Source organism: Poromitra crassiceps, assembly GCF_964638095.1.
Source record: "Poromitra crassiceps genome assembly, chromosome: 16".
In the NCBI taxonomy this organism is placed as follows: Eukaryota; Metazoa; Chordata; class Actinopteri; order Beryciformes; family Melamphaidae; genus Poromitra; species Poromitra crassiceps.
In genome coordinates, this window is record NC_139645.1 from 16,171,783 (window position 1) to 16,199,586 (window position 27,804).

The 27,804-nt window shown below is 46.7% G+C and overlaps 2 protein-coding genes across 3 annotated transcripts in view; one reads left to right on the forward strand and one right to left on the reverse strand.

Moving 5' to 3' along the window:
• nav2a (neuron navigator 2a) overlaps positions 1–27,804 on the reverse strand; it is a gene marked incomplete at its 5' end in the record, with an annotated part of 855,299 nt that overhangs the window by 285,914 nt on the left and 541,581 nt on the right. The window lies entirely within an intron of this gene.
• LOC310791293 (putative palmitoyltransferase ZDHHC13) lies at positions 384–25,149 on the forward strand. 2 transcript variants are annotated; one of them, XM_083652979.1, is made up of 18 exons: positions 384–456; positions 4,485–4,711; positions 10,885–11,007; positions 12,381–12,458; positions 13,099–13,243; positions 13,363–13,427; positions 13,793–13,955; positions 15,275–15,400; positions 15,957–16,090; positions 17,035–17,135; positions 17,727–17,851; positions 17,970–18,002; positions 18,596–18,658; positions 18,812–18,905; positions 19,873–19,956; positions 20,520–20,677; positions 22,155–22,252; positions 23,584–25,149. In XM_083652979.1, exons 1-18 carry the CDS (start codon positions 433–435, stop codon positions 23,720–23,722), a joined length of 1,980 nt encoding a protein of 659 aa, XP_083509105.1. In that variant the 5' UTR covers positions 384–432; the 3' UTR covers positions 23,723–25,149. The 2 variants fall into 2 exon arrangements, with proteins under 2 accessions (XP_083509105.1, XP_083509106.1); XM_083652980.1 differs by lacking the exon at positions 17,970–18,002.

Below are 27,804 nucleotides of genomic sequence, written 5' to 3' on the forward strand. Positions count from 1 at the left end.
TGATAAATGACATCACGCTGATTCGTCCTATTGCGTAATTTATGTCATACTGCCAGCCAAGTTGACTCGTCCATGTAGCAGTCTGTCTTGCAACTCAAGTGCTGTGGAAATGTCTGTTTGTTTCTCTGTCCCACTGAGGACATCATCAGTGATGTCATAAATCCCGCTGATGACATCGTCAGTGATGTCATAAATTCACTCTCACACACACACAAGGCTATACGTTCAGTGATGTCACTGATGATGACATTGATGTCATTAATTCACTCATGTTTGAATTTCAAGCCGGTTGTTTGGTTTCCACCGCGCATGTGTCACCCGCCCCCCTCCCCACGGCGGATATGACGCACACGGAAATGCGGTCAATGTTGTCTTCCGCTCTTCCCTTCCCTACCCTCCCTTTCCAACCCAAAGCTTTTCCTGCACAGCAAGATGGACTGGAACGAGGGCAGTGCTGTAAGTTGATTTATGATTATTAGCGGCTCGTGTTCCCGGTGTTTGCGGGTGTCTGTTTCAGCTGGCAGCGCCCCCGGCTGACCCGCTGATCTCCGCTCCGCTCCGGTGTCGTGTTAGCATGATCAGCTAGCATCATGTCTATTTGAGCTCATCTGTAACAGGCTGTAACGTTGGCTAACCTGTGTGAGACACACTACTGATTGAAGTCCTGACGTTAATTAACAGCAATTTAGATAATATGTTCTCAATCACGACTCAGATCTTGTGCTATCATATCATCATCATCATTGAATTCGTTAACGAATACGGAAACCCGTTTTGATTGTGGTTGATATGACGATGCACACACTGCACTGACAGCTAACGCTCGTTTAACCCTTGTGCCTGTCAGCTAGCTTCGCTGGCTGCTATAACATTTTCTTTAGCTAAATATATATTATAATGTTGTTATGAAACTAGAACCGATAGCGTATCTATGTTTCCAGGGTCCTATGTGTTCCCCAGGTCCAATTCTATCATAATTCAATTGTATCAGTCACAGCTAAAAAATAGAAAAAGGTGGTCAATCAACTATACCCAAAATGCAGAAAAAAATAAAGTATCGTTTTAGAGGCAAACGCAAAATTTAATAAAATAAGATACCAAAGCAAAAAATGAGCTGCTTAGAGTTTTAAAGGTAAATCAATTTAATAAGAAGTAATTTGTACCTGCGTACTTCACAGTTAACAAACAGTGTACATCTTCAATTAGGTGATACGGGCAAGGCACAAACGCAACGCGTTTCAACCGTTGGTTTTCATCAGGCTGTATTGTGTTACAGCCTGATGAAAACCAACGGTTGAAACGCGTTGCGTTTGTGCCTTGCCCGTATCACCTAATTGAAGATGTACACTGTTTGTTAACTGTGAAGTACGCAGGTACAAATTACTTCTTATTAAATTGATTTACCTTTAAAACTCTAAGCAGCTCATTTTTTGCTTTGATATTATAGTTGCCTGCTGAGTTGCTTTGGTCCACACCTTTTTGTGCGTTCTATAAAATAAGATACTGAAGTCATGATTTTGTTTTTATTTTTTTTTATGTCAGAAGAAGACAGATGTGTGAAGAAGTGTGAGTAAAACCATGTATACACCTAGGTATCTTTGCCTTTGGTGATTCCATGACTCCAAGCATTTTTATAAGTTACCTCAAGTATAGTGGCCTATTATATTGAGAGGCATTATGGAGGTGCTGAGATTGAACAGAACCCCCCCTTTGATGAGTTCCCGCAATAGCCCGTGTCATATAGTACGATTTTTATGCTAAATAGAGTGGGGGAACATACACACCTTGTGAATGACTCACTAACGCCTCGTGCACACCTACAGCGTTTTGTGGGCGTGGAAACCAGCTTCCAGCTTGGAGCTGTAGCCTGTAGAAACGTTTTCAGGTAGATGTACACAGAAGGGTGGTTGGACGAAATGTGTAGGAAGAGCTGTCATTGGGTAGCTTTAACGAAAGGTCCCGCCCTAGTCCCGCCCCGCGAGCGTGAAGCCACTCGGAGACAAGCCGCCTCTAGTCTGCCACAGCGAAACGCTGGGCAGTTCCAGCGGCAGGGGGCGCGAGGTTGAAATGGACCAATCGGACGCGGAAATAGAGCAAGACAGCCTATCAAGATGCAGCGTCAAAGAGGCTTTCACGCTCTGCATGCCGCCGAGCGTTTCATGGTGTGCCAGAGCCGCCCGTAACGGCTCTTGCACGGCTCTATTTCCGCGTCTGATTGGTCCATTGCAACCTCGCGCCCCCTGCCGCTGGAACCGCCCAGCGTTTCGCTGTCGCAGACTAGAGGCGGCTTGTCTCCGAGCGGCTTCACGCTCGCGGGGCGGGACTAGGGCGGGACCTTTCGTTGAAGCTACCCAATGACAGCTCTTCCTACACATTTCGTCCAACCACCCTTCTGTGTACATCTACCTGAAAACGTTTCTACAGGCTACAGCTCCAAGCTGGAAGCTGGTTTCCACGCCCACAAAACGCTGCGTCACAGCGGAGAAGCGATTTTGCCATTGGAGGTGTTGTGTGCAAGAGCCGTCACCCCTCCACCCACTGCTCCACCCACTCCTCCACCCACTGCTCCAGGCTGTTTGCTTGCTAGCTCCATGTGTTTATTCAGGGTTTATAATCATTTCATCCGGTTCCCCCACAGCCATCTCCTGGGCATTGCTTCCCATATGCTGTTAGTTACCTGCCTGTCAGTTATATTGTCACTTTAGGTGTCTCAGGATGGAGAGAACATGAACAACATCAAGAGCCTGCAGGTGAGGCGTCTACCACCGCGGAGACCCGGGTTCAATTCCCACTTCTGTCTTGGTCAGACGTTCCTACAGACACAATTGGCCGTGTCTGCGGGTGGGAAGCCGGTGGGGGTATGAGCCCTGGCTGCCGCAGTAGCGCCTCCTCTGGGCGGTCGGGGGGGGCGCCTGTTCGGTGGGGGGAGGAGAACTTGGGGGGAATAGCGTGATCCTCCCACACGCTACGACCTGTCGGTGAAACCCCTCGCTGTCAGGTGAAAAGATGCGGCTGGCGACTGCACACATGTATCGGAGGAAGCATGGTGCTAGTCTACGGCTCTCCCCAGATCGGCAGCAGGGGGTTGGAGCAACGACCGGGACAGCAGGTGGAAATTATTGGCCAAGTACAATTGGAAATGGGAGACACCCCCAGGTCGGGCTGAACAGCTGTTTTAATTTCTGCTCACCCCCATGTCAGTCAAAACTCAGCCTTCTCACAAACTCATTTCCTCATACATTTTATTTTTTACAGCACTAATATAAGCGTCAAATGGCGATGGAATTCCTCTAAACTGCTAGTGCGGCAAAATCAACGTGTCTTCTAGCCAAACGGTTGCATTGTGGGTTCAAAGGTTTACTACTGTGTTGACTAGGGGATCTGCTTATCACATGATATGATTCAATATGATCATGTGTGGTTAAGGATTCAGAACCACAGTGTTTCCCCGAGAATGGAGCTGGAGCAGCGGTGGTGAAGCACAATTTTCTTTACTTCGCTCGCAAAGTGTGTCCTGCTTAGTGCCTAGTCCTGTCCTGCTTAGTGCCTAGTCCTGTCCTGCTTAGTGCCTAGTCCTGTCCTGCCTAGTGCCTAGTCCTGTCCTGCCTAGTCCTGTCCTGCGACTCCTGCCTAGTGCCTAGTCCTGTCCTGCACAGTGCCTAGTCCTGTCCTGCCCAGTGCCTAGTCCTGTCCTGTCTAGTGCCTAGTCCTGTCCTGCACAGTGCCTAGTCCTGTCTAGTATGACAGCCAGTCAATACAATTGCATTATTAGACAATAGATGTAATGATTTGAAATTTCACATTATGGTACACTACCAAAATATCACAGCATTTCGCAATATTATTTCCCCCCCATTTCAATTAAACATACATATGGCCCATCCCCCCCAATAAACAACCTTTTAAAAAATAACGGCTTTTCAAAATAACAGTCCAGTGATTCGTTTTTCAATGCAGAGGTAAATAACAGAATTTAGTGCTTTATTTTGTAACCACCTTTTAATATTCCCTTTAATATACACCTATGCTTTGTGCTGGCATGATCAGGTAAGCGACGAAGCACAACGTTTCTTGTTTAGCAGTACATGCTTTACTCTCAGGTGTGTGAATTGACTGGATATGAAGCATCTGTAATGTAACGTTAGTTTCTAAAGAAAAAAAATCTATAGCAGCGGTGGCCATATTTCACATATAGGGGAAACACTGTAAATAGATTAAAGTGAAATGACAACAGAATCTGATCTTTCAGATGCAAACCTGTCTAGACTGTCATTACAAAAGTGACAATCATTTTGGATGGAGAGCTTGTGAAATTGCGATGGTGAAACGTCTCATTTGCGATTACCACGGCAGAATAAAAATGGAGCCAACATCGCTAGCTAAATCCTGACCCAAAATATTGTCACATTTCTTTATTGTGATATATTGATTACAGTACATTTCAATATACGACGTGTGCTTTTCCCCTCTCGTCTGTGTTCCAGAGTCACAGTCACATGGGTGACGGCTGTCACCACGGACATGGAGGCCCCGCCCACAGTCACGGGCCGCGGGGGGCGGCGTTCGGCGGCACGGGGCACGGCCTGCTGCCCGCGTTTCACGGGCAGTTTGGCCGAAACACGGAGCAGGTGATGACGGCCAAAGATCAGCAGCCAAAGAAACGCTCGCACATGGACGACAGCAGCAGCTGGGACATAGTCAAGGCCACACAGTAAGCACTGAAACAGTAGTCTCTCCCCAGACTCAAGTATTAACGTTGAATCGCTGCGCTCCGCATACTACATAAGTGAGTCTGTGCCACTTCACAGCCCACTGCTGGTTTTTGAAGGCGGGTTGAAATTGAACGAGTGACAGGTCGTAGCACCGATGAGAGAGCGGTTCGAAAAATGGGCTGCGCCTCCCGTGTCGTCTGATCGCAAAGTCGTTACTGATTGGAGAGGACGGAAGCCATCACTGGCATATGACTGGCCAAGTCAACGGTTCCCTCCCATAACCAGCCCTCTGAGGGAAAGTGTCCCAGACCAAGAGAGAGCTCTGCAGCATGTAGTAACATAGTGTATCAGACCCAGAGAGAGCTCTGCAGCATGCAGTAACGTAGTGTATCAGACCCAGAGAGAGCTCTGCAGCATGCAGTAACATAGTGTATCAGACCCACAGAGAGCTCTGCAGCATGCAGTAACGTAGTGTATCAGACCCACAGAGAGCTCTGCAGCATGCAGTAACGTAGTGTATCAGACCCAGAGAGAGCTCTGCAGCATGCAGTAACATAGTGTATCAGACCCAGAGAGAGCTCTGCAGCATGCAGTAACATAGTGTATCAGACCCAGAGAGAGAGCTCTGCAGCATGCAGTAACATAGTGTATCAGACCCAGAGAGAGCTCTGCAGCATGCAGTAACATAGTGTATCAGCGTAAGAACTCTCATGGATCTGGCGTTGGGGCTACTGAAACAGCAGCTAGAACGGCATAGTCTTTTCCCATGTCATTGTGTTGGCCTGGTTCAGTGAGGTTTGCTATTGGAATCTATTGGTGAGTTTAGGTCCTGTTGTCTTAAAGTCGAGCTGAACCCAATAATGACTTTTCTTTTCTTTTAGTTCAAATACCTGGGTATGCAGTGCACCTATTTAATAATGTATGCAAAACAAATCACAACAATCTAATTTCTTTAGTTTTTCACACTTTTTCACATCAAAAGTTTGTTTTTCCAGATTTCATTGATAACAGTAATTTACAGTTTGCTGACGTCACCTAGTACTATCAAATGTCTACCCCATTTCAACCAATCATTTCACGACATGCAGCTGTCAATCAAATCTTCATTTCAGGATCATTTTCTCTTCCAAATGAACGGGAAAATGGCGCCTAGTGCCTGTCATCTGGCAGAGTTTCTAGCCCATAAACTAACTACTAACTTGAGCAATTATGCAAACTAAATCAAACGGTAATGTCTAAGAATGCAAAGAAATGTAACTGGCTCTTTAAAACACGCATTCCAGGAATATTATTTACATTTATAACGATAATGGCGCACGCCTCCGAGCCCGACAGCCTCCCTGGCTGTCAGGGGTCGTCTCTCGGAGATTCCAGGCGGGCGGGCAGCACCTATGGATCGGATTGTCCACTCGCTCCGCACGAAGCAGCTGGCTCCCTGGTACTCTGCGGATCCCACTCGCGTAGCACGACAACAGGCTGAATCCCACTCGATTTGGGGGTGGAACATGCCAGGATTGGCCAATGCCAAAGCCAGTCCTCAGAATTGTCAAATCAAATCATCGAGACGCATATGGTCCGCCTCTCAATTAGTTTTCAGTGTACGACGCTCGCGCTAGTGCATTCCGTTCCGGTTCACTTGGACTTTAAAGAAACACTGCTGCTTGCTATTGACAGATGTGTTTTTTCAGTGCACACACTGTATATCAGATCAGACAGCTCAACTGAAAGTTCACCATTTGTATTTCCATATACAGTATAGTCATCATGGGCAGTGGTGTAGTGCAGGGTATACGCTCTCGCTGGTATATGGCGTATACCCACTTATTTTTCAGCTGGCTTTGCGTATATCCACTTCTACCGACAGATTCCACCAGGATGTGTCGCGTTACGACCGCGACACCGGCGCTGCTCGCTCTGTGTCCAGTCCACCAGACGTCAGCGTGGCACGGTCCCCGAAGCTGCTCTCCGCTCTGCTAAATCCGGTAATCCGCTCAAATCCGGGCCCTGTTAGCATTTTCACTTCCCGCTTCGAGTTGCGTCAAGCAGCACAGAGCAGATCGAGCTGGGCTGGCAGGAAATGAAACTGTCAGTTTTCAAAATAAAACCCATTACTGTATGTTAACTCATTGAGTGCCATGGACGAACATGTTCATCATTTCGTTTAGTAACGTAGAGTGCCAAGGACGAACATGTTCGTCAATTGCGTTTTTTGACGGGGGGATGTCGATCTAAGCCTCTTACATCGCCTCTTACGATATGGGAGCTATTGAATGTGTCTAACCTATTTTACAGAACCCTTAGGTGGCGACAGTGCTCTCCCGATTAGACAAAGGCCAGGACAAAAGAGAGAAGAAGTCATGAGGAAACGGAAATCGCATCGATATGCTTGAAGCATAACGTTAGCTGTGCCTGTGAACAGCAGTCATCTGCTGCCACAATTGAGCCCCATCTGTGTCCGCTGCGATAGCCCATCCATATGATTTAGTTGCCGACACGGCGACACCAGCGTCTTTCTGAAAAGTTACATTATTCTCAGCTGGGAGCCGAGGACACGCTGTAAAAAAGCGGGGGGATGCAGCGGACTTTTCAGTGCAGATCAAACTCAGAGCAAACCGCAGCAGAGACACTCCTCCCACCACGGAGGAGGAGGAAGAGGGGGGTGGGGCACGCAGGGCACTACAGCATACAACCATTGACAGTACACACAGACCCAGGCAGCAGCAGGCTCGATGCATAGAGAGCAAACAAGCTAGAATAGGCTATCTGATGCCCACCAGCAGTAAATCAAGACCAGCAAGAAGGTGTAGGGTCTGCGCACGCAGGGGCCAGCGCTGCTGGTTGCAGCTAAAACATATTATTTGGCCAAACAAAATTCCTTTGTTTTCACTCTTTTATTGAAGGAAATTATTTTTGAGGTGTCATTATATCAGAAAATATTAGCTTCAGAGTCAGTGATGTGCTTGAAATGTTTAATTTCACAAAAGGCTCATTATCTCAGCTTCTAGAAAAAAATTGCTGTTTTTCGTTAAATCAAGCTATCTTCTCCGACTCATAACTAAAGAACGGAAAATGGGATCAATAAACTTTTTTTTGCAGATGATAGAAGAGAGTCTCCTCGTTCTTTGTGCGTGTTCAGTGTTTACATAGTAATATCACACAATATTCTGTGGGCCTCGAGAAATCACTGAAAACGCTCTGAAACTCTGGCACTGGGAGCGTCCGTTCTCCAAAAGTGGCTGGCACTCAATGAGTTAAGGAAGAAATAGTCACAGTGATGGGGAGGGGGGGCAATTTGGCCTCCTTTCAATATAATATGCATCCTTTCCATTATTTTGGCGCCTAATTAGGTTCAAATTAACTTAGTGAATCTGTTTGAAATTCTGGTGTCAGTGAAGTAAATTCAGTACTGTTCAGGTTATGGTAGCCTAATTGTTACATTTATAGCCTATAATGTGTGTGTGTGGGGGGGGGGGGGGGGGGGGACCACTACACCACACCACTGGCCATGGGAGGGGGGTGATTGTAAATAGTTAGTAGGAGATCAGGAATCAGGCAGACTGTGAGGTAGTGCGTTGACTCAGGGTGCAGCCGACCGATCGAAGGTCAGTGTTCTTGCAAGACCGCGGGAGAGTAGATAAAAGCAGCTCCTCCTCTGTTTGCACTTCAGTGTTGCATTCAGTTCACACTGTTTCCTACAGTCTGACAATCTGATTGATTCAAACTGCTTGTGAAGGGCTCAGTGCATTGGGTGGAGTAAGGCTTTGTTCACACCAGGTGCCTAACATAAACACAACCCAAGCTCCCGGTCACACAAGAAGCACTGTCTTTTCCTCAGTGCCTAAGCCCCCGTTCACAGGACGCCGAAGCAACGGAATCGATTCGATTCCGATTCACAAGGTTCCGAATCGATTAATCCCCATTCGATTCCGATTCGATTAATTTCAATATCGATTTGGTTAGTGATACTAAAACATGTTTTTTGAGCTGTAACCTGAATTACATGATTGTCCAGTTATGTAACACAGGGGTTCCCAACCTTTTTTTGCGCCAAGGACCGGTAGATACATGGGGGAAAAAAGTTGCGGACCGGTTGTCAATTTTAATGGTTTTAGTTACACATATATTTACTCACCAGGTGGTGACAAAGGGTAAATAACAGCCTTTTCATCTGTCAATAAAGCCACTTTCACAATTATGCACAGTGATTTGATTTCAGCCTATATAATTTCTAAAAGTACATATTAATGATCAAACATTTCCATTTATGTAGCCTACACTATTTATGTTTTTGTTTCAACTACAAACATAAATAAACGTCAACTTGAAACCATGTTTCAACTACCACACACAGCCTATAATATTATAGCCTATGTTTATTTTTATTTATTTTTATTTTTTATTTTTTATTTAAAAAAATCGATCTCTGGACATATGAATCGATATCAAAGGATTAAAATAAAAGTCGGATAATCGATTTCTTTAACCCTGCCCTAATCACGCCTTGCTCAAGCGATCGTTCAGGATTCACGCCTATTTTCCAAGCGTGACGCGTGAGGCCAGGCATGAAGTCAATGGGAGTTGTGGGCGGGTTCAAGGTGCGAGAGTAGGCGCTGAGAGGAAAAGAGAAGGCTTCTTGTGTGAACGGTAAGGCGTACGTTCAGCTTGTGCCTGCTTCAAGCTTCAGTTCTTTTTTCGGAGAAAAATGCGATCTTTTAATGTATCTTCTGAACTCATGACACTTTTTTATAGGAGTTTTATTGAATCTGTTTTTATGTTTTGCATTGTGGCCTGGTACGGCAACACAACCATGGCCAATAAGAACAGGCTCGGTAGCCTAGTCAAGGTGGCCAGCAAGGTTTCTGGGAGCACCTTAACCCATCTCCTCGACCTCTACAAGAGGCAGGTGATCAGGAAGACCACGTCCATCCTGGAAGCCCCTGATCACCCCCTCCACTCAGAGTTTGAGCTCTTGCCCTCAGGGCGTCGGTTCAGAGTGCCCGCGACGAGGACCAATCGCCTCAAACTTTCTTTTGTCCCGGCTGCCATTCAGCTGCTAAACGGCAGATAGAACTTTAATTCCCTGGCTTTGCCTGTTTGCACCTTACTGCTCACTCTTGCACTTTTTATGATGCTACCTATTTTGCACTTTATGATACGTGCCTTCATTGCCCTGTGCTTTTTTGTGCTTTTATGTCTTATGTATGTATGCTTTTAGCTGTAGTTTTATCTTGACTCTTAAGTGTTTGTTTGTTTTTAGTACTTGTTGTTTTATATGAGTATTTTTGTGCCTGTTTTTAGTGTTTGTGCTGCACTATGTGTGTTTTTAGATCTCCTGTCTGCAAACCAATTTCCCTGCGGGGACAATAAAACTACCTTTGACCTTTGACCTTCTACTTATGTTCGGCGTCCTGTGTGAACAAGGGCTTACACCATACAGCGAAGCAGCGCTCAACCTACGCTGAACCCACAAGTTTCATTTCGGCGTCCTCGTTAACAAGCGAAGCCGTTCACACCAGCCGCGCGCGTGCCACGCTCAAGCCACGCTGAAGCCACGCTGAAGCGATCGTTCAGGATTCAGTCCTATTTTCCAAGCGTGAAGCTGCCAGGCATGAAGTCAATGGAAGTGCTGGGCGGGTAGAGTATGGTCGCTATATATAAAATGTAATGCAAGTCCAAAATTATCCAATGCATACTGTAGGGTTTGTGCAACATTGAAAGGCCTTTATTTTACATGGCAATATGTATTTCAAATGACCAACGCGTTGCGACCAACATAATGTTTATTTACATTTTGGCCATCTTTGATCTCTGTTGTTCCCACAATACGAGCAATACAGGCACTTGATACGCATTGCAAACCCGAACAAATCGTGGATAAGTAAAAGATGAAAGGGTTAGAAAACATTGTGGTCAATTGAAATAAAAAATGTAACTACCGGTAGATTAAAAATAATAAAATCAATAAAATACAAATACATAAAAAATGTTAAAATCATGGAAACCTTTCTGGCATTTCTACTTCTTTGCTGCATCGAAAAACGTACCGAACTACTGTGACGCCACTGTGTCGTATCGAACCTTTACGCCCCTACAGAGTGCAGCTGCTTTTTCTTCTCTCAAATCTACAAAAGACAAAATGTCATCAGAAAACGTTCCTCTGTCCTGGTTTCAGGTTCGGCATCCTGGAGCGCTGCAAGGAGCTGGTGGAGGCAGGATACGAGGTCAGACAGCCGGATAAAGAGAACGTCTCTCTGCTGCACTGGGCCGCCATCAACAACCGCGCAGAAGTGGTCCAGTAAGAGCCGCACAGAATCACACACAACCAGCTTGAAGTCCCGCTGTGACTCTTAGCAGGTGCCTGGCAGAGTTTACACTGGCCTGTAATAATGGACAGACACAAAGATAATAAAAAAAAAAAAGAAGAGGATGATGGGTTGGGACGGGACGATATATTGAAATTTAATATATCGCAATGCAAAAAATGTGTCGATACGTATCGTAGGTTAGAAAAATGAATGGTGATATAATATTAGATCCATTTTATTCTGTTGTAGCCTCATAATTAATAATAGTTGTACTTGGACAATTTTCCCCCTGCTGCCCCGGTCGTTGCTTCCACTTGGAAGTTGGAAACCCTCATTACTGTTTTGCTTGCACCTGTTTTTTTTGTTTGTTTTTTTGTTTTTCCCAGATTTTTTTATCCCATTTTTATCCCCCATTAGTGCTAATTTTAATTTATTTATCCTGGTTGCTGCTCCACCCTCTGCCGATCTGGGGAGAGCCGAAACTGGCTCCATGCTTCCTCCAAGACATGGGCAGTTAGCCAGCCGCTTCTTTTCACCTGACGGGGGAAGCTTCACCGGTAGGACATAGCACGTGGGAGGATCACGCTATTCCAACCAGTTCCCCTCCCTCCGAACAGGCGCCCCAGAGGAGGCCAGAGGAGGCACCACATCAGCAACCAGGATATTGCATGTTTTGGTGAAGGGGGTTCCTATATGAAGGAAACCCCCGGGAGGCACGGGGAGAACATGCAAACTCGAGGACATGCGGACGGTCGAGGACAATGCACACACATTCCTTCAGCGTTCACAGCGTCCCAGGTGGGAATCGAACCCAGGACCTTCGAGCTGTGAGGCGACAGCGCTTACCACTGCACCACCATGCCCCGCTTGCACCTGTGTTTAGCCTGCCTTTTCGACACAAGATGGCCCCCGTGAAGAGGGTCTATTGGCATGAAGACAAACACACACACTTGACCTCCCCGCCAAATTTCAGCCTCCTAGGGCAACAACTGCGCCCGCTAAAGTGTGGTGAACCTTTTGTGGACCAACCGACCGTCCACCAGACTGACTTATAGAGCTGCTGGTCGCAGCTAAAAATCCCCCCCAAACTACTGTATCACTGAATCTCTATAACCAAACCACACACATTTAGGCTATTCTATGTGATCTCTTTTTGATAACTTATGTAATATTCTTTCCACTTCCATTCACTGAGCCTCCCCTGAAACGGTTTGGAGCCCCCGCCTGGGGAAGGCCCGCCTCCCACTTTGAAAACCCCTGTTCTAGACTGTTGCGGAAGAGTTTGAATTGCATTAATTTAATTGCATACCGTAATTACAATTATTTTCAATTGCAGTTTGTTTGCTGTGCTTCTCTCTGGCAGGTATTATGTCTCTAAGGGGGCAGTGATAGACCAGCTGGGGGGAGACCTGAACTCCACTCCTCTGCACTGGGCCATCAGGTGAATATGACTGACCACTGCAGCTGGCTGTTACGCTCCAGGTCTGGACCTGTGTCTGTCAAACACCACTGGGTGTTATGCTCTGCATCATTCGTTGGGGGGTCGACATGTTTACTTGTTTATGAAGTATTCAGTTATTTAGCAGGGGCATTATTATTAGTTCTAGTTATTAATAGCAGAGGGAGCCAAGTCATGTGACTCGGGGTGAAACCTGCAGAGATACCCACATCTGTCAGAACTGAACTCAAGCCCAAACATACATCGATGGGGATTGGAGTCACATGACTTGAACTCGAGTCACAGAATTGCACGAGACTTTGACCTGACTTGAGACTTGTATCATCTAAGTCTAAACTGTAAAGTATGGAATGATCCGACGTTGAAAATTACTCGGGATGTTCTTAAGCACTAAGTTTTTATTCAAACCATATTACATTGAAAAGTCTTGAGATATTTCCTTTCCTTTAAGATATTAAACTGATACTGGACTATTGATTTGTTCCGACTTGTCTTGGGGTTCTGCATTTAGACTTGAGACTTGACATTAAGGACTTTGGACTCGACTACACTTGGACTTGGCTCTTGACTTGATAGACTTGTGCCTAAAGTCTGCGCCGGTGCTTGTCGTCCCCCGGGTCAGGCAGGGCCACCTCTCCATGGTGATCCAGCTGCTGAGATTGGGAGCGGACCCGTCGATCGCCGACGGAGAAGGCTACCGCAGTCTGCACCTGTCCATCCTCTTCCAGCACATGGCCATCGCGGCGTACCTCATGGCTAAGGGACAGGTACTGACCCGAACTCTCTGCTCGGCCTCACTCGCTCTCAGCTCATTTGTATAGCTGCTTTTTTTCTTCTTCTGATGTCCCCCTGGTGATTATCCTCTCATTTGCCTCTGTGCTTCCAGGAAGTAGACGGCCCCGACTGCAACGGGCAGACACCGCTGATGCTAGCAGCGCAGAAGATTATTGGGTAAGCACTAAGCAGCAACTTGCTCCCTTGCTGACATGCTTTTATTCTCCATTTGTTTTAACCCATTGATACCTGATGCAGCATTTGCGTGTGTATCCCTTTAAGACTGCGAACCGCGTTGACGCGGTCTTAAAGGGATACACACACAAATGCTGCATCAGGTATCAATGGGTTAAGTTCAAACAGAACTACTTGTAATGTTATCTTACACACTTTTTTACACAGGTATTGCCTCCCCCAACACCGGTCATCGCCGTGACAACTCCACGGAACATTGTTTCATTGACTTTTTTATTTTTGTTTGATGGATGTTGGTGGTTCTGGCTAGTGTTCGAAAGTAAACCTGGTTCCCTGTTGTGTTCCAGACCGGAGCCAACCAACTTCTTAATCAAAAACAATGCGTCTGTGAGCGCGGTGGACAAGGTGAACAGGAACAGTCCGCTGCACTGCGCCGTGCTGGCGGGAAACGTCGACGCCGCTCACATCCTGCTGGAGGCCGGCGCCAGCGTGGACGCAGAAAACATCAACGTGAGTCTGACAGAACAGACAGATCACACACACAACAGAGAGATCACACACAGAACAGAGAGATCACACACAGAACAGAGAGATCACACACACACACACACAGAACAGACAGATCACACATACAGAACAGAGAGATCACACACACACACACACAGAACAGACAGATAACACATACAGAACAGAGAGATCACACACACACACACACACACACACAGAACAGACAGATCACACATACAGAACAGAGAGATCACACACACACACACACAGAACAGACAGATAACACATACAGAACAGAGAGATCACACACACACACACACAGAACAGACAGATCACACATACAGAACAGAGAGATCACACACACACACACACAGAACAGACAGATCACACATACAGAACAGAGAGATCACACACACAGAACAGTCAGATCACACACACAGAACAGACAGATCACACACACAGAACAGACAGATCACACACACACACACACACACACACACACACACACACACACACACACACAGAACAGACAGATCACACACACAGTCAGATCACATACACACACAGAACAGACAGATCACACACACACAGAACAGATCACACACACAGAACAGATCACACACACAGAACAGAGAGATCACACACAGAACAGAGAGATCACACACAGAACAGAGAGATCACACACACACAGAACAGAGAGATCACACACAGAACAGAGAGATCACACACAGAACAGACAGATCACACACACAGAACAGAGAGATCACACACAGAACAGACAGAGCACACACACAGAACAGACAAATCACACACAACAGTCAGATCACACACACAGACAGGAGCGTCCCACAGGTTTCACTCTGTGTTCAAACTGTCAGCAACAAGTCACCAGAGGTCCATTCCTTCCCTGTAGAGTGACCAGGGGTGGGGAATCTCAGCCGATGTGGACGACCGACAAACTTGTCGGCCGAGAAAAGCTGGACTTTTCGTGGTCATCGGTCGTCAGCGGCTCACCCCGATTTCTGTTCTTTGTTTCCCTCCCGATCGACAAACAAGATGGACGACAGGTTGAGTCCAGCCGTGAAAAACGTCCTGTTCCCTACAACTGTCATTTGAACGACTACAGAAATGAACATCTCGCCAACGATGCGTGCAGGACTGTTGCACCCCTCGTTTGTGTCGGAAGTCATTTCTGAGCGTGTTTTATTATTATTACGATTATTATGATGAGACGCAGCGATGCTACAGAAAGCTTCTTGTCGCTTGTGCAGAGACACCATGACAGCTGACGGCCTGTGTCGCCTCTGTCTCGCCTCCCTCAGGGTCACACCCCCATCGACCTGGCCCACCAGGTGCACAGCCCGCTGCTCATCCACATGCTCAACCACATCAAGCAGGAGAGGGTCCGCTCCAACTCACGCTGCCGGAGGATAGTCAACAGATATCGGGTACAAGAACACTGCCTGTCACACACACACACTGCCTGTCACACACACACACTGCCTGTCACACACACACTGCCTGTCACACACACACACTGCCTGTCACACACACACTGCCTGTCACACACACACACTGCCTGTCACACACACACTGCCTGTCACACACACACACACTGCCTGTCACACACACACACTGCCTGTCACACACTGCCTGTCACATACTGCCTGTCACACACACTGCTTCTCACACACACACACACTGCCTGTCACACACACTGCCTGTCACATACACACTGCCTGTCACACACACACTGCCTGTCACACACACACACTGCCTGTCACACACACTGCCTGTCACATACACACTGCCTGTCACACACACACACACAAGAACAAGACAATGGTAATTATTGAGTGTTAGGTCAAATTTGAACAGTCACTAGCCATTTGGCCGGTGGACAACAGAAGTTACTTTTGGACGCTGCTCACAAATCAGCCAAAGTGTGGAACGCGCCTGGAGAAAGTTCTTCTTGACGCGCCCCCTCTGTTGAAATGTTTGCAGGTGTTCCTGCAGTTCCTGCTGTGCGTGGCTGTGTTGGGAAGTGTGGGCGCCATCGTGGACATGAAGTCTGAGTCCTGGCTGCTCAAAGGCATCCTGCTCGCCTGTGTCATCGCTGTGATCAACCTCGCCGCAAGGTGCTGACAACACACTCTTCTTTTCACACTTCTTCATTTTGTCTAGGAGAATTATTTGATTTTTATTTGGTTTATTTTATTTTTTATTTATCCTTGATTTAAAATGGTACCGGTGCCTGAAACCGATGGTACTTAAAAAAAAATTAAAGCAGATATAAACAATTTTTGTTATTATTTAAAGAGGGCCGTAAAGAGGATTCCAAACGATAATGTTATGTGCCCTGTAATGTAAGTGAAGGTGCGTGCAGCGGCAGGTATTTCACTCAGCAGCTCGGGCATGGCGCCTAAATGAGGCACTTAAATCTGCGTTGCAATTCAGTACCAGTGGTACCGGTTGTAAAAGTACCGGTACCATATCGGTACCGGGGTTTTTGATACCCAACCCCACATTTTGTCCAGTGAATTTGCTGTGATGCCCTCAGGCCGGCGCTACCATGCGCCCCCCCTAGGAGAACTAACCGGTACTCCAAGTCTTTCTTCCCTTCAGCTGTCAAGACTGTTAAACACAGACAGTAGTCATTTTAAATGAATGCCTTCACTTATATGAGCGCACAACAGGCTGTACTGTCTGTGATGAACAGGTTAGGCTCGTTCATAAATATATAGATATATATCTTTTATTTCTTATACATGTTCTCATGTCTAGAAATACATGTATAATTTGTATTTCTTGTTCATGTTTATATGAGGCTGATCTGTTATCTCTGACATTATTTGTTTATGTTATGTCATGCTGTTACGTTACGTCTTGTCATGTCTGAAGTTTGTAGCTCACTGTGAGCTTTTGAAGGTGTTGGGTAGGCTGTGAAACTGAATTGTCCTTCTGGGATAAATAAAAGTTGTCTGAATCTGAATCTGAACTGTCAACCAGACATATTGCACGTGGCACAAAAGTGTTGCTCATCATTGAATGAAGAAACGTTTGCCTGTCTGTGTCTGAGCAGGAGTTTTCCAGCTCCAGCCTTCCAGTCTCTCCTCCCGGCGACATCTCTGATGGCTTCAGTCTTCTGGATGCTCGTCACCTGGTGCCTCTGGTTCCTGCCAGATATCCTTTGACTGTCAGCTCTTCACAGCCTGACAGAGTTGAGACTGAGTTGTTTGCTTCAACGGGGGGAAATCCACCCTAAAACATGGTTGCTGTTCGGTTGCTATTTCTTTACCTGTCCAATCGTAGGGGGCGTCCGGGTGGTGTAGCGGTAGATTCCCTGCCTACCAACATGAGGGTCGCAGGTTCGCCCCCCTGTGTTAACCTCCGGCTTGGTCAAGCGTCCATACAGGCGCGATTGGCTGTGTCCGTGGGTGGGAAGCCGGATTGAGGGTAATGTGTCCTGGTCGCTGCACTAGCGCCTCCTCTGGTCGGTCGGGGTGCCTGTTCGAGGCGGAAGAGAACTGGTAGGAATAGCGTGATCCTCCCACATACTACGTCCTGCCAGCTCCCAGCTGTCAGGTGAAAAGAAGCGGCTGGCAACTGCACATGTGTCGGAGGAAGCATGGTGCTAGTCTATGGCTCTCCCCAGATCGGCAGAGGGGGGGTTTCCCTGTAAGGGAGAGTTGACAGGTCACTTGTACTTTTTATATTTGAGCCTGTTGGTCAAGCTGATAAGAGAGAGAGAGCTTCTTAACCTTTGACCCCCACATGGACCCAGCGCCACAGTTCAGGTGCTGTTCACTGTCAATGCCACCGCTCTGCTCTACTACTACCTCCGCACCTGCAGGACCGACCCCGGCTTCGTCAAGGCCACTGAGGAAGAGAAGAAGATGGTAGGAGCAAGCATTCAAATGGAATAATATCGAATATCTGTACACTGCTTTGTGGGTTCACCTCAGTTTCTGACCAATGAACGCACTCTGCTGTCTGTTGTCTTTTTTTGCGTGACAGACGGCTGTTTCACCTCAAACCGAGTCACTACAAGTATGTAGTCAAGACATCTGGTCGATTTCCTTAATTTCTAATCAAAGTAACTGGTGACACCTTGTAGGCAAAACATAAAAAAACAAATTCCATTATTTCTTTGAATTCATCCAGAACCTTTTGATTGCTGGTTAGGGGCTGAACAGCAATCTGACTGGATTTGTTTACGTTGCTACGGTTACAGTTCGCCTACAATGTAGCATGGATGCTAGCTGCGGATGTTTCTATGTATAGTCTCGATCTCTTTGTGTATAAGTGATGAATGTGTGTGGTAGGCAGCTGTGTAATACGCAGGACTAGAGACCATCTTGCGATGGGATCACAGCAGCCGTGACGCCGATGACTTAAAACGAATGTGGGCCAGGGTCGTAAAGTGGGGGCGGGGCAATATGGGGGCCCGGCCCCCTTGCTCGGATCACGCCCATTCTCGAGCTCGGCCTTCATTTTGATGTCAGCTACACACCTGTAAAAAAAATGTTCACAGGGTGAAAACCATACCAGTCAACACTGCTTCACGTCAGGGTCTTGATTCTTGATCTGGCTTATTTTCTGATGTGGGACATCATGAACTTGTTTTTCTCCTCTCCTGTCAGAATGTGTTGATGTTGGCCGAGGCCGGCTGCCTGGACCCCAGGATCTTCTGCACTTCCTGTATGGTGAGGCTCTCCGAGGACCGACGCACTTCAAACACACACACACACACACACACACACACACCTTCACTTTAACATCACCACTGTGTTGCTCTCCAGAATAGAGACACTTGCACTGAACAACGAGCAGCACCGTTTCACATGTCTGTTTCACAGATAAAGAAACCCATGAGGACCAACCACTGCTTCACCTGTGACGCCTGTGTGGCCAAACAGGACCATCACTCCATCTGGACCAACGGCTGCATCGGTGAGATGGACTGCAGCAATGATTATGTTTCAACTGACAGATTCATGTAATAACTTGTCAAACGGTAAAAACATGGCACTCTAATGAGCCCAACAATTTCAAAGAGCCTGATATTGTAATACTTTTTATGATAATTAATAGCATTATTAGCTAGCAGTTACTAATTATTCTATTATTATAAGGATTTTATTCGTGTTTTTAATTGTTACAATATCTCTCTCAACATGTTACATGTACACTTTTGACTGACTAGGCATCTCGCGCGCTCGAAGCCATAGCTCGGCTGATGCGTGGCCTCGCCTGCCCCATTGGCGCACGCGAGTGCGTGTTGCTCACTAAATCTTATTGCATCAGTGATGTCACAATGCCTCCTTGTGTCTGTGCTCCATTATGATATCACTGATGACATCATCAGTGTGTGTGTGTGCCCCCCTATGACATCACTGATCAGTCTTGTCGCAATGCCTCCTTGTGTGTGTGTGTGTGTGTGTGTGTGTGTGTGTGTGTGTGAGTGTGTGACATCACCGATCAGTCTTGTCACAATGCCTCGTGTGTGTGTGTGTGTGTGTGTGTGTGTGTGTGTGTGTGTGTGTGCGTCCTTATGACATCACTCTTGACATCATCACTGATGACATCACATCATTAGCTAATTAGCCTAATTAAAAAATCCGGCTCTGTCAGGTCACCCGCACGGGTGCCCTTTACACACCCTGAAGGTTTCAGCCCGATCGCACGTAAAACGGCATAGCTGTGACCGAACACAGAACTCGAAACAAATAAACAAAGTCCACATGCTCAATTTTAAATGTTTTTGACTGATTTAGAAGAGCATCATATCATTACAATTTAACAAGTTATGAAATGATCTGACATGTATTACAGTATCAGTTTCTACAGGTTGAAGAGGTGAACACACTCGGCTCGGCTGTCGTAACAACCTGCATGTGGTGTGCTTGTTCTCCATCAGGAGCGAGGAACCATCACTTCTTCGTTCTGTTCCTGTTCTCCCTCCTGATGATGGGAGCCTGGATGTTCTACGGCTGCCTCGTGTGTGAGTGACCCAACACAAGCACAGTTAGCTGGGCCATGTTGTTGAAATTAATATCATCAGGGTCATCGTAACCCCCCTTGCCCCGATAGTGATATATCACTATAGGTATGGATCATGCTTGGAGAATTGCATGTTAAATAATCAAATCAACATCCCATACCATTGAACCGAATGAGATGTGAAGTCAAACATGACTAAATCTTTCAAATAATATTTCTTAAAATGTATCATACCTCATTTACGGTAGTCGGTTTTTAATCCTTTTTAATAATACATTTTTTTATAATTTCAATATAATAATTTCAGACAGGAGTAAATAGTTCATCATGATATCCCAAAATCGTTACGATTATGATTCCAATAAAAGAGGATCAATAAGCATGTAAGCACAGTATCTACAGGTACTCTTTTGTGTACCTGAAGTTTTGTGCTTCCAAGTGGTCCTCATGCTCGTGTGTGTGTGTGCGTGTGTGTGTGTGTGCGTGCGTGCGTGCGTGCGTGCGTGCGTGCGTGCGTGCGTGCGTGCGTGTGCGTGTGTGTGTGTGTGTGTGTGTGTGTGTCAGACTGGTCGAGGCACTGTCCCGTGCGGTACTCGGAGCAGGGGGTGTGGGGCGTGCTGTCGGCCCTGGTGGGCTGCTCGCCCTGGGTGCTCTGCGTCTTCTGCCTGGCCTTCTACCACACGTCCTGGTCCTCTGTCGTCCTGCTGCTGCAGCTGTACCAGGTCAGAGGGAGAGAAAATGTGTTGCAGACTGCAGACAAAATACATTGAATTTGTTTTGGTTTGTTTTAAACATCGCTGATGACATCACAATTGCTCGAGTGACATCACTTGAGTTTACATGCACACCAATAAACTGATAACTGTGAGTCAGTTTATGGCAATAAGACGGTTTTCACCAGAGCGCAACCCCACAGCACTTCCTTTTTCTCAGCATTCGGCAAACTGCAGAAATATTCACTCGACATTGTTACTTTTGTTTTCGCCGCTCAGCTGTATAGACGGTTTTCACGGAATGGTCAGTCCTGCACTTAAATGTTTTTTTTTCTTTTATGTCCATAGCAAACACTGCAACAGGAAGTGAGCGGGGGTTCAATTTAGAATGTTTTTGTTGTCAAGTTAAAACCGTCGGTAATTCCGCAATAAAACAACAAAAGAAGTTGCAAAATCACATTTTCATTACTTCTTTGTCCGGCTCGGAGGATGGTTTAGGTGAAAATTAGTTTGTATCTCGTTGTCTAACTAGGGAGGCGTCGCTTTGGAAGTGTGAATCTGTCATATATTTCCAACTTTACCAAGCACAGAGCACAGAGACAGGCAGGCGACTGAAGCACGTCAAATAACATGAACGATACAGATCTTGACCCAACTGAATTTAAATAGCTGTCAGAAAACGGAGAGAATTAAGGTCTTTAGTGGCGGATAACTTGTGTTTTGAACAGCTGAGTAGGCTACGTTTTGTTCGTATAAATCTTTTTAATCCGTCATCTGAAAAAAATCGTCACACACAGATCACGGCTTGCACACTGAGTCCAATGCGTTTTATTAATGCGTCGTTCTATTCGCAATTCGAGACAAATATTCGTCATCTCCTGTATCCACATTACAACATAGCAGTGCAGCAACGGGGAGGCAGCGGGTCGGGAAACGCCTGTTGCAGGAGCTCCGTGCTGCTCACCTTCATCTCATCAAGGAGGCCAGGGAGAAGAAGCAGAAAGGGGCCAGTGAGTGAGTGAGTGAGCAGCGCGCGTCTCCAGCTGCCTCTCTCTCCCGCAACGTGTACATGCCAGGATGTATAAACCCGAAAGAAAGCTGGTTATGCTGTATACATGCAGAGAGAGGACGGATAAAGCTTATCAGTGTATGCTGTTTACATGATCACTTGCAACCAAGTTTGTGAGGCAGTGTTGTGACTGTGAGCGTCCAAGCTAACACGTCGGGCCGATGCCCGGTGGCCTGGCCTGAAAAAAAAAATTAACCAAAAAACTTTGAATATATTCGAACATTTTGCGGGCAATTAAAGTTTGTTCGAACTTTATTTTGGGAAAAAGTGACAGCCCTAGACACCACCCACCCAGACAGACAGAACCCAGATAGACAGAACCCAGACAGACAGACAGATAGACACCACTTACCCAATTCTATCTTCCATACTTTATATTTTCCAGCTGTGACTAAAGTGTCTCCGTTGCGTCTCCAGGTTGCGTTCCTGGGCCTGACCACAGCAGAGAGGACCAGCCTGACGCATCACCAGAGGAAACTCCCACAATCCATCTCACTGAGACAGAACCCCTACAAGTGAGTTCAGATAGCCCCGCCTTTCTTACTCAGCGTGTCCCTGTAGAGTATGTTGGCAACTTGAAAAATCTGCGTCTCCATCTTAACTGTTTCTATAATTGATTGCATTTATATACTGTAGCACTTTTCTAAGTACAGTACTCAAAGTGCTTCACGTATCAGCGGAGGGAGGGGGAGGACTCAACTCATCCACCAGCGATGTGGAGCACCCACCTGGATGATGCACGGCAGCCATTTTGCACCAGAACGCTCACCACACATCAGCTGTCATGAGGACTGAATGTGCCAATGAGATATGGAGGGATGATTAGGTGGCCATGATGGAAGGAAGGGCCGTGTGGGAATTTAGCAGTGAGTAAGCCCGCCCCCTTCCCTCTGAGGATGCGGAAGTGAATTGAAAAGCTGTAGTTCCTCGAATGGCCACTAGGCGTCGGGGGCAGTAGGCATTCCCCCCGTGTTAAAATGCCCGACTTTGTAAGATGATTAAACATCTTTCCAGTGAGGGGCGAAACACGGTTTTGGTCTATATAGCTAATTACACCTTTTCATAACAACTGTTGGGGGTAATTTTTTATATAACTCGCCCGTTTTTGAGTAAAATATATGATAGAAAAGGGGGTGATTGACAGATCGCCTGTCCAGTGATCACGCAGCTTGCCGATCACGGACCAATAGCAGGCGGAGCTGCGGCTCTGGGAAACTCCCATCTCACGTGAGGTGCGGAAGGACTCAACCTGTTCCCTCCCACTCTGCTGACGAAAAATCGAGATGGTGACACCCTCCGTTTGAACTCTGCCAGGAAAGCGAAATTTAAGGGGATAAATACGTCCATATTATTTATGTCTATGGAATTTAGCCAGGGCACCGGGGTTATGCCCCCCAGGGCGCCAGGGTTCCACCCCTACTCTTGACTGACCACTGAGAGTCAGGACCTCGGTTTAACGTCTCATCCGAAGTGCTCGCTCATAGGCCAGAGTCCCTGTCTCTGCCCTGGGGCATTGGAGAGCTTTTCATGAGATCAGAGGGAAGAGCACCTGCTTCTTTCTGGTCCTCCGACACCACTTCCAGCACCATGCGGTCGGTCTCCCATCCAAGAACTGACCAGAGTTAGCTTGGCTTCCCCCTGCAAGCCCGCAATGTGGCGCAGGAGCCATGGCGCCAGCAAACCACCAACTACTGGATTTCATGCTTAGGATTACCTGCCTAGGATGCCTAGGATTACCTGCACTGAATCACCTGCACCGACTCACAGCCGCACTGATATACAGTATATCATGTGATTATTGCTTATTGATCGCTGTGTTTTCCCCTGGTCATCTCTCTGTCTGCAGTCTGGGTGTCGTGAGGAACCTGGTGTCCTTCTTCAAGCTGCGCTGCTGCGGACTGTTCAAGCCGGCCGTCATCGACTGGACCCAGCAGTTCCCGCCGGGCCGCGACCAGCACATGTTCGGACCCCCCGACATGGTCTGACCTCCCCCCCTCCCCCTCCCACAGTGTCAGGGGTCCCGATGCTACACAGTGGTTCTGGACCAAAAAGCACAGAGCTTATTTATTTATTTTTGTACTCTTCTGCTCCTGGTGGAGAGAGACCACTCGGCTACAGGGGGAGGGAAGACGAGGCGACGTGTAGTGATTGTTGTGTTCGGTTGCTCTTTGTACAGACTGCTGCTGCCTTATACTTGACCAGAAGAAGTGAAATGAAAAAAACCCACAGATGTTTTAGTTTGGGTGAGTTTAACTCCACGTTTAAAGGCCTAAATTGTATATGAAGTTTTTAATAGATTTTTTCTTTTTTTTATACATATATATATATATATATATAAATGCGTCAAGCCTATTTTTATCATGGTTTCTGGAGAATGAATCTTTGTAAATGTATGTTTTCTGACTTTTGTAAAAGAGGCATGCGTTTAATAATGAATAACCACTATATGGTACTCTGAAATAGCAATGTTGTGCCAGTCTTTAGGTCTGTTGAACTCAGTCTGGCAGCATCTTGGGTTGTGCGTCTTCTTCTTCTTGTAAAAAATAGTTGCTTGAATTAATGGCGATGAGAACGGCCGTTAACAAAGCTACAGTACGGATATCCGGAGCAACGTTGCGTTATTTGATTCCGTTTCATCCGTTTACAAGCACACGACTTCTGCGTGTCACCGCCCCGATCTGCACGGAGCGAAGCGGATGGAGACTGAGTCTACAATTCTCCAGTCTCCTCTAGCAGAGCAACAGATCATAGAATCACCGATTTGGGTTTTTTTTTTATCATGGAAGGAAGAGACACAACCCAAGATGAAGGTGACCAGACATCCCCGATTTCCGGGTACAGTCCCCCCGTTTTTGGTGACCTGTCTCCAGCTGCACCTGTCCTCTGAAAATGTCCCAGATTTTCTACTCCTCATGCACAGCTGACATTACTGTCTTTCAGAGGGTCCAGCAGGCTCATTTTTAAAGCTAGAGTAAAGATACTTACAGTATATCATATTTGTCCCAGCTGGAAATGTCTCTGATTTTCATTTCAGCAATCTGGTCACCTTAAATACTAGCAGAGTTCAACAACACGTCAGCTGTTTCTCTGTACTAGACTCATGCATGCGGTCTCACAGCAGCTGTTCCCCTTAAGAGAAACCTGTGTCCTGCTTTTCCTTTCAGATAGTCCTGTGCTCTGTTGGAAACACAGCATGTAGGCTACTCAGTGTGTGCTAAGGACAGCCTCGTCTCTCAGCAGTGATGATTCACTCTGTGTGCTTTAGCTATGGCCAAGTCACAGCGTTTGTTTTAGGTATTGGGACGTTTTCATCTGATCCATCAGTAACCACAGAGCGCTTTGTGCCATCAGGCCGCTGCACTGGATACTGAAAGAAATAAATGCAAGGATGTTTGTTTGTTTCACTTTGGTTTTTCATGCCTGTGTTCTTTCCATTCACATCTCACCACTCGGAAACACACACGTTTTATTTCTAATAAAACCCTTTGTAGGAATGTTGCCATTGTGACCTGAAAATGCCTGTTCACTGCTCAAGGTTGCGGTGCCATGGCACGAGTCCGATACCTCACGAGTCCGACACCTCACGAGTCCGAAAAAAGAGGCTAACTTCCCCCAGACCCTAACCCAAAACCTAACCTCTCCCACCCCCACGCCTAAACCTAACCTCCCCCAGACCCTAACCCAAAACCTAACCTCTCCCACCCCCACGCCTAAACCTAACCTCCCCCAGACCCTAACCCAAAACCATGAGGTGTCGGACTCGTGAGGTATCGGACTAGGGGGCAGTCCCCCAAGGTTGCCAGGTCAGCCCAATACCAGAAACATGCCTCTGCTCTGCCAAACCATATAAACTGCTTTTAAAGTCAAACAGCATTGCTATCATTGTCAAATGTATTGTAATATCAACAAAGTAACACCATAAATATTTAGCGTGCCAGCATTAAAAGCAGTTTTCCCTATACAGTTGTTTCACCTACTGTAGGCTATAGCTCCTAAAATGGCCTTAGATACAATGTAGATGTAAAATGACATGTTACACACCTTGTACAGTAGGTGGCGGTATGCACACAATTAAAAGTTGTTTCCGCAATTAACGAAGAAGAAGAACACTGGACCTGACACTGTTCGGGAAGTCTAGACTTGTTTTTTTGACATTGAGCGGCTGTGTTTCTTTTGAAGGAAGGTGAAGCAGGACAAAATGTGCAGTAACGGAGGGAGTGAAATGTTTGTCTTGGGGGCTGGTCAGCTGCTGAGGCTGTGTGTACAGGAGCGGATCATCGCCGCTGCTGAAGACTTTCTGCCGCAGCTGGAAAAGGGAAAAGAAACGGAGCTGAGAGCGCTGCTCACCGAGCGGCTGACTGCGGCTGCGCAGGAACTTTCTGGGTTGTTGGAGAAAACCATGGCGGAGTACGAAGACAAAGTTCAGTGGCCAGAGCAGGAGAGCTGGTGCCAGAGGAAGCTACTCGATGCCCTTTTGAAATCCCAAGTGAAGCTGCACAGAGCAGGTAAGTCTGCCCCCCCCCCCCCCCCCCCCCCGCAGGTATGTCTGCCCCCCCCCCCCCCCCCTCTCTGCCTCTGGCTGACTGTACTCTGGTAGCGTAGAGCCTGGTGACGCGAGGTTAGTACTCGGGTGCTTCCCAGGCGAGCCAGAAGTCCTCTCAAACGAGCCTAATATGGGTGCGTTCGGAAATAGCCCTCCGAGCGCCCAGAGCGCACTCTGGCACCTGTTAAATTGGGAGCGTTATTCAAAGCCAGTGTTGGCCAAGTTACTTTAAAAATGTAATATACTACACTAGTTAGGCTACTTTCATTTGAAAGTAATATGTTACTTTACAATATTACTGTGTGTGTAGACTGTATTGTAACTTGTTACTTTTTACACTACATTTGCATTACTTTAACCAAAATAACAGCAGTAGCAGAATGACATCGCCGCCCATCAAAAAAATAAAAAATGCAACCGTTTTGAAGTCAGTGTAAACCGTCCAAGATTCTAAATGTTATCCTTCTCCTTTATTGTCATGTATAGTGGTTATTTGCATAAGAACACACAATTTGATTAGGAAATGATTGTATCTTTATTTAAATATGTGCTTTGATTAGGGTTGTCACGATACACTCAGTTCACGATACGATACGATACACGATATTGGGTTCACGATAACGATACGATACGATATTTTAACAATATTTTTTGTGATTGATTTGTAAGTTGACGGGGCATCCTCCACGCTAATCTCGTCTGTTCAAACAAAGCAATGAAAAGGAGAGCGAGCATGCAATCAGATGCAGATCAGTGCCACCATGTTCAGCTTCTTTTTCTCACGATATGAGATTTCATCTCAACGATACATATTGTCACGCTTTGATATTGCGATATATTGTGGGACGATATATTGTGACATCCCTAGCTTTGATTGATGAAGAAGAAAGTACCTGAATTTGTAACTTATGTTACTTGACAAAGTAACTGGTATACTCTTACTGAAATCCTATTTGTAATAAGTTATACTCATGAGTTACTGCTAAAAGTAATATATTACATGTAATGTGTTACTTTTGTAATGAGTTACGCCCAACACTGTTCAGAGCCCTACACTCAGGGCAGAGTGGCAGAGCGCACTCTCGGCACTCCATCTAAGGGAAGAGAACAGAGGAGAGGAGCTGAGAGCAGATAGCCTCTCCAACAACTGAAGAATGTTTTCTTCCTTTAGGTGAGCTTCCGCCCATCAGCACCAGCAGCACGGCCCCCACACCGGCGCAATATGTCACCACCTCCTCCCGCCAATCGGGGACAACTGAGATGGCCACAGCCCCGCCCCCCACCCACACTGTGACACCCATCTCTTCGAACCGAGCCGTTGACATCACTCAGCTGCCACGGCCACTTCGACTCACACCCGTTTCTCCTGCTGTGGCGTTCGTCAGAGTTATGAGCTATGGCACTCCGATCGTCCAGACTAACGTTACCTCACGAACCACAGAGCCTCTAAAAGTGGACACATGGCTTTGTGCTACCACAAGACAACCTCGACCAAATGCACCTACAAGTACAGTTGCATCGCGG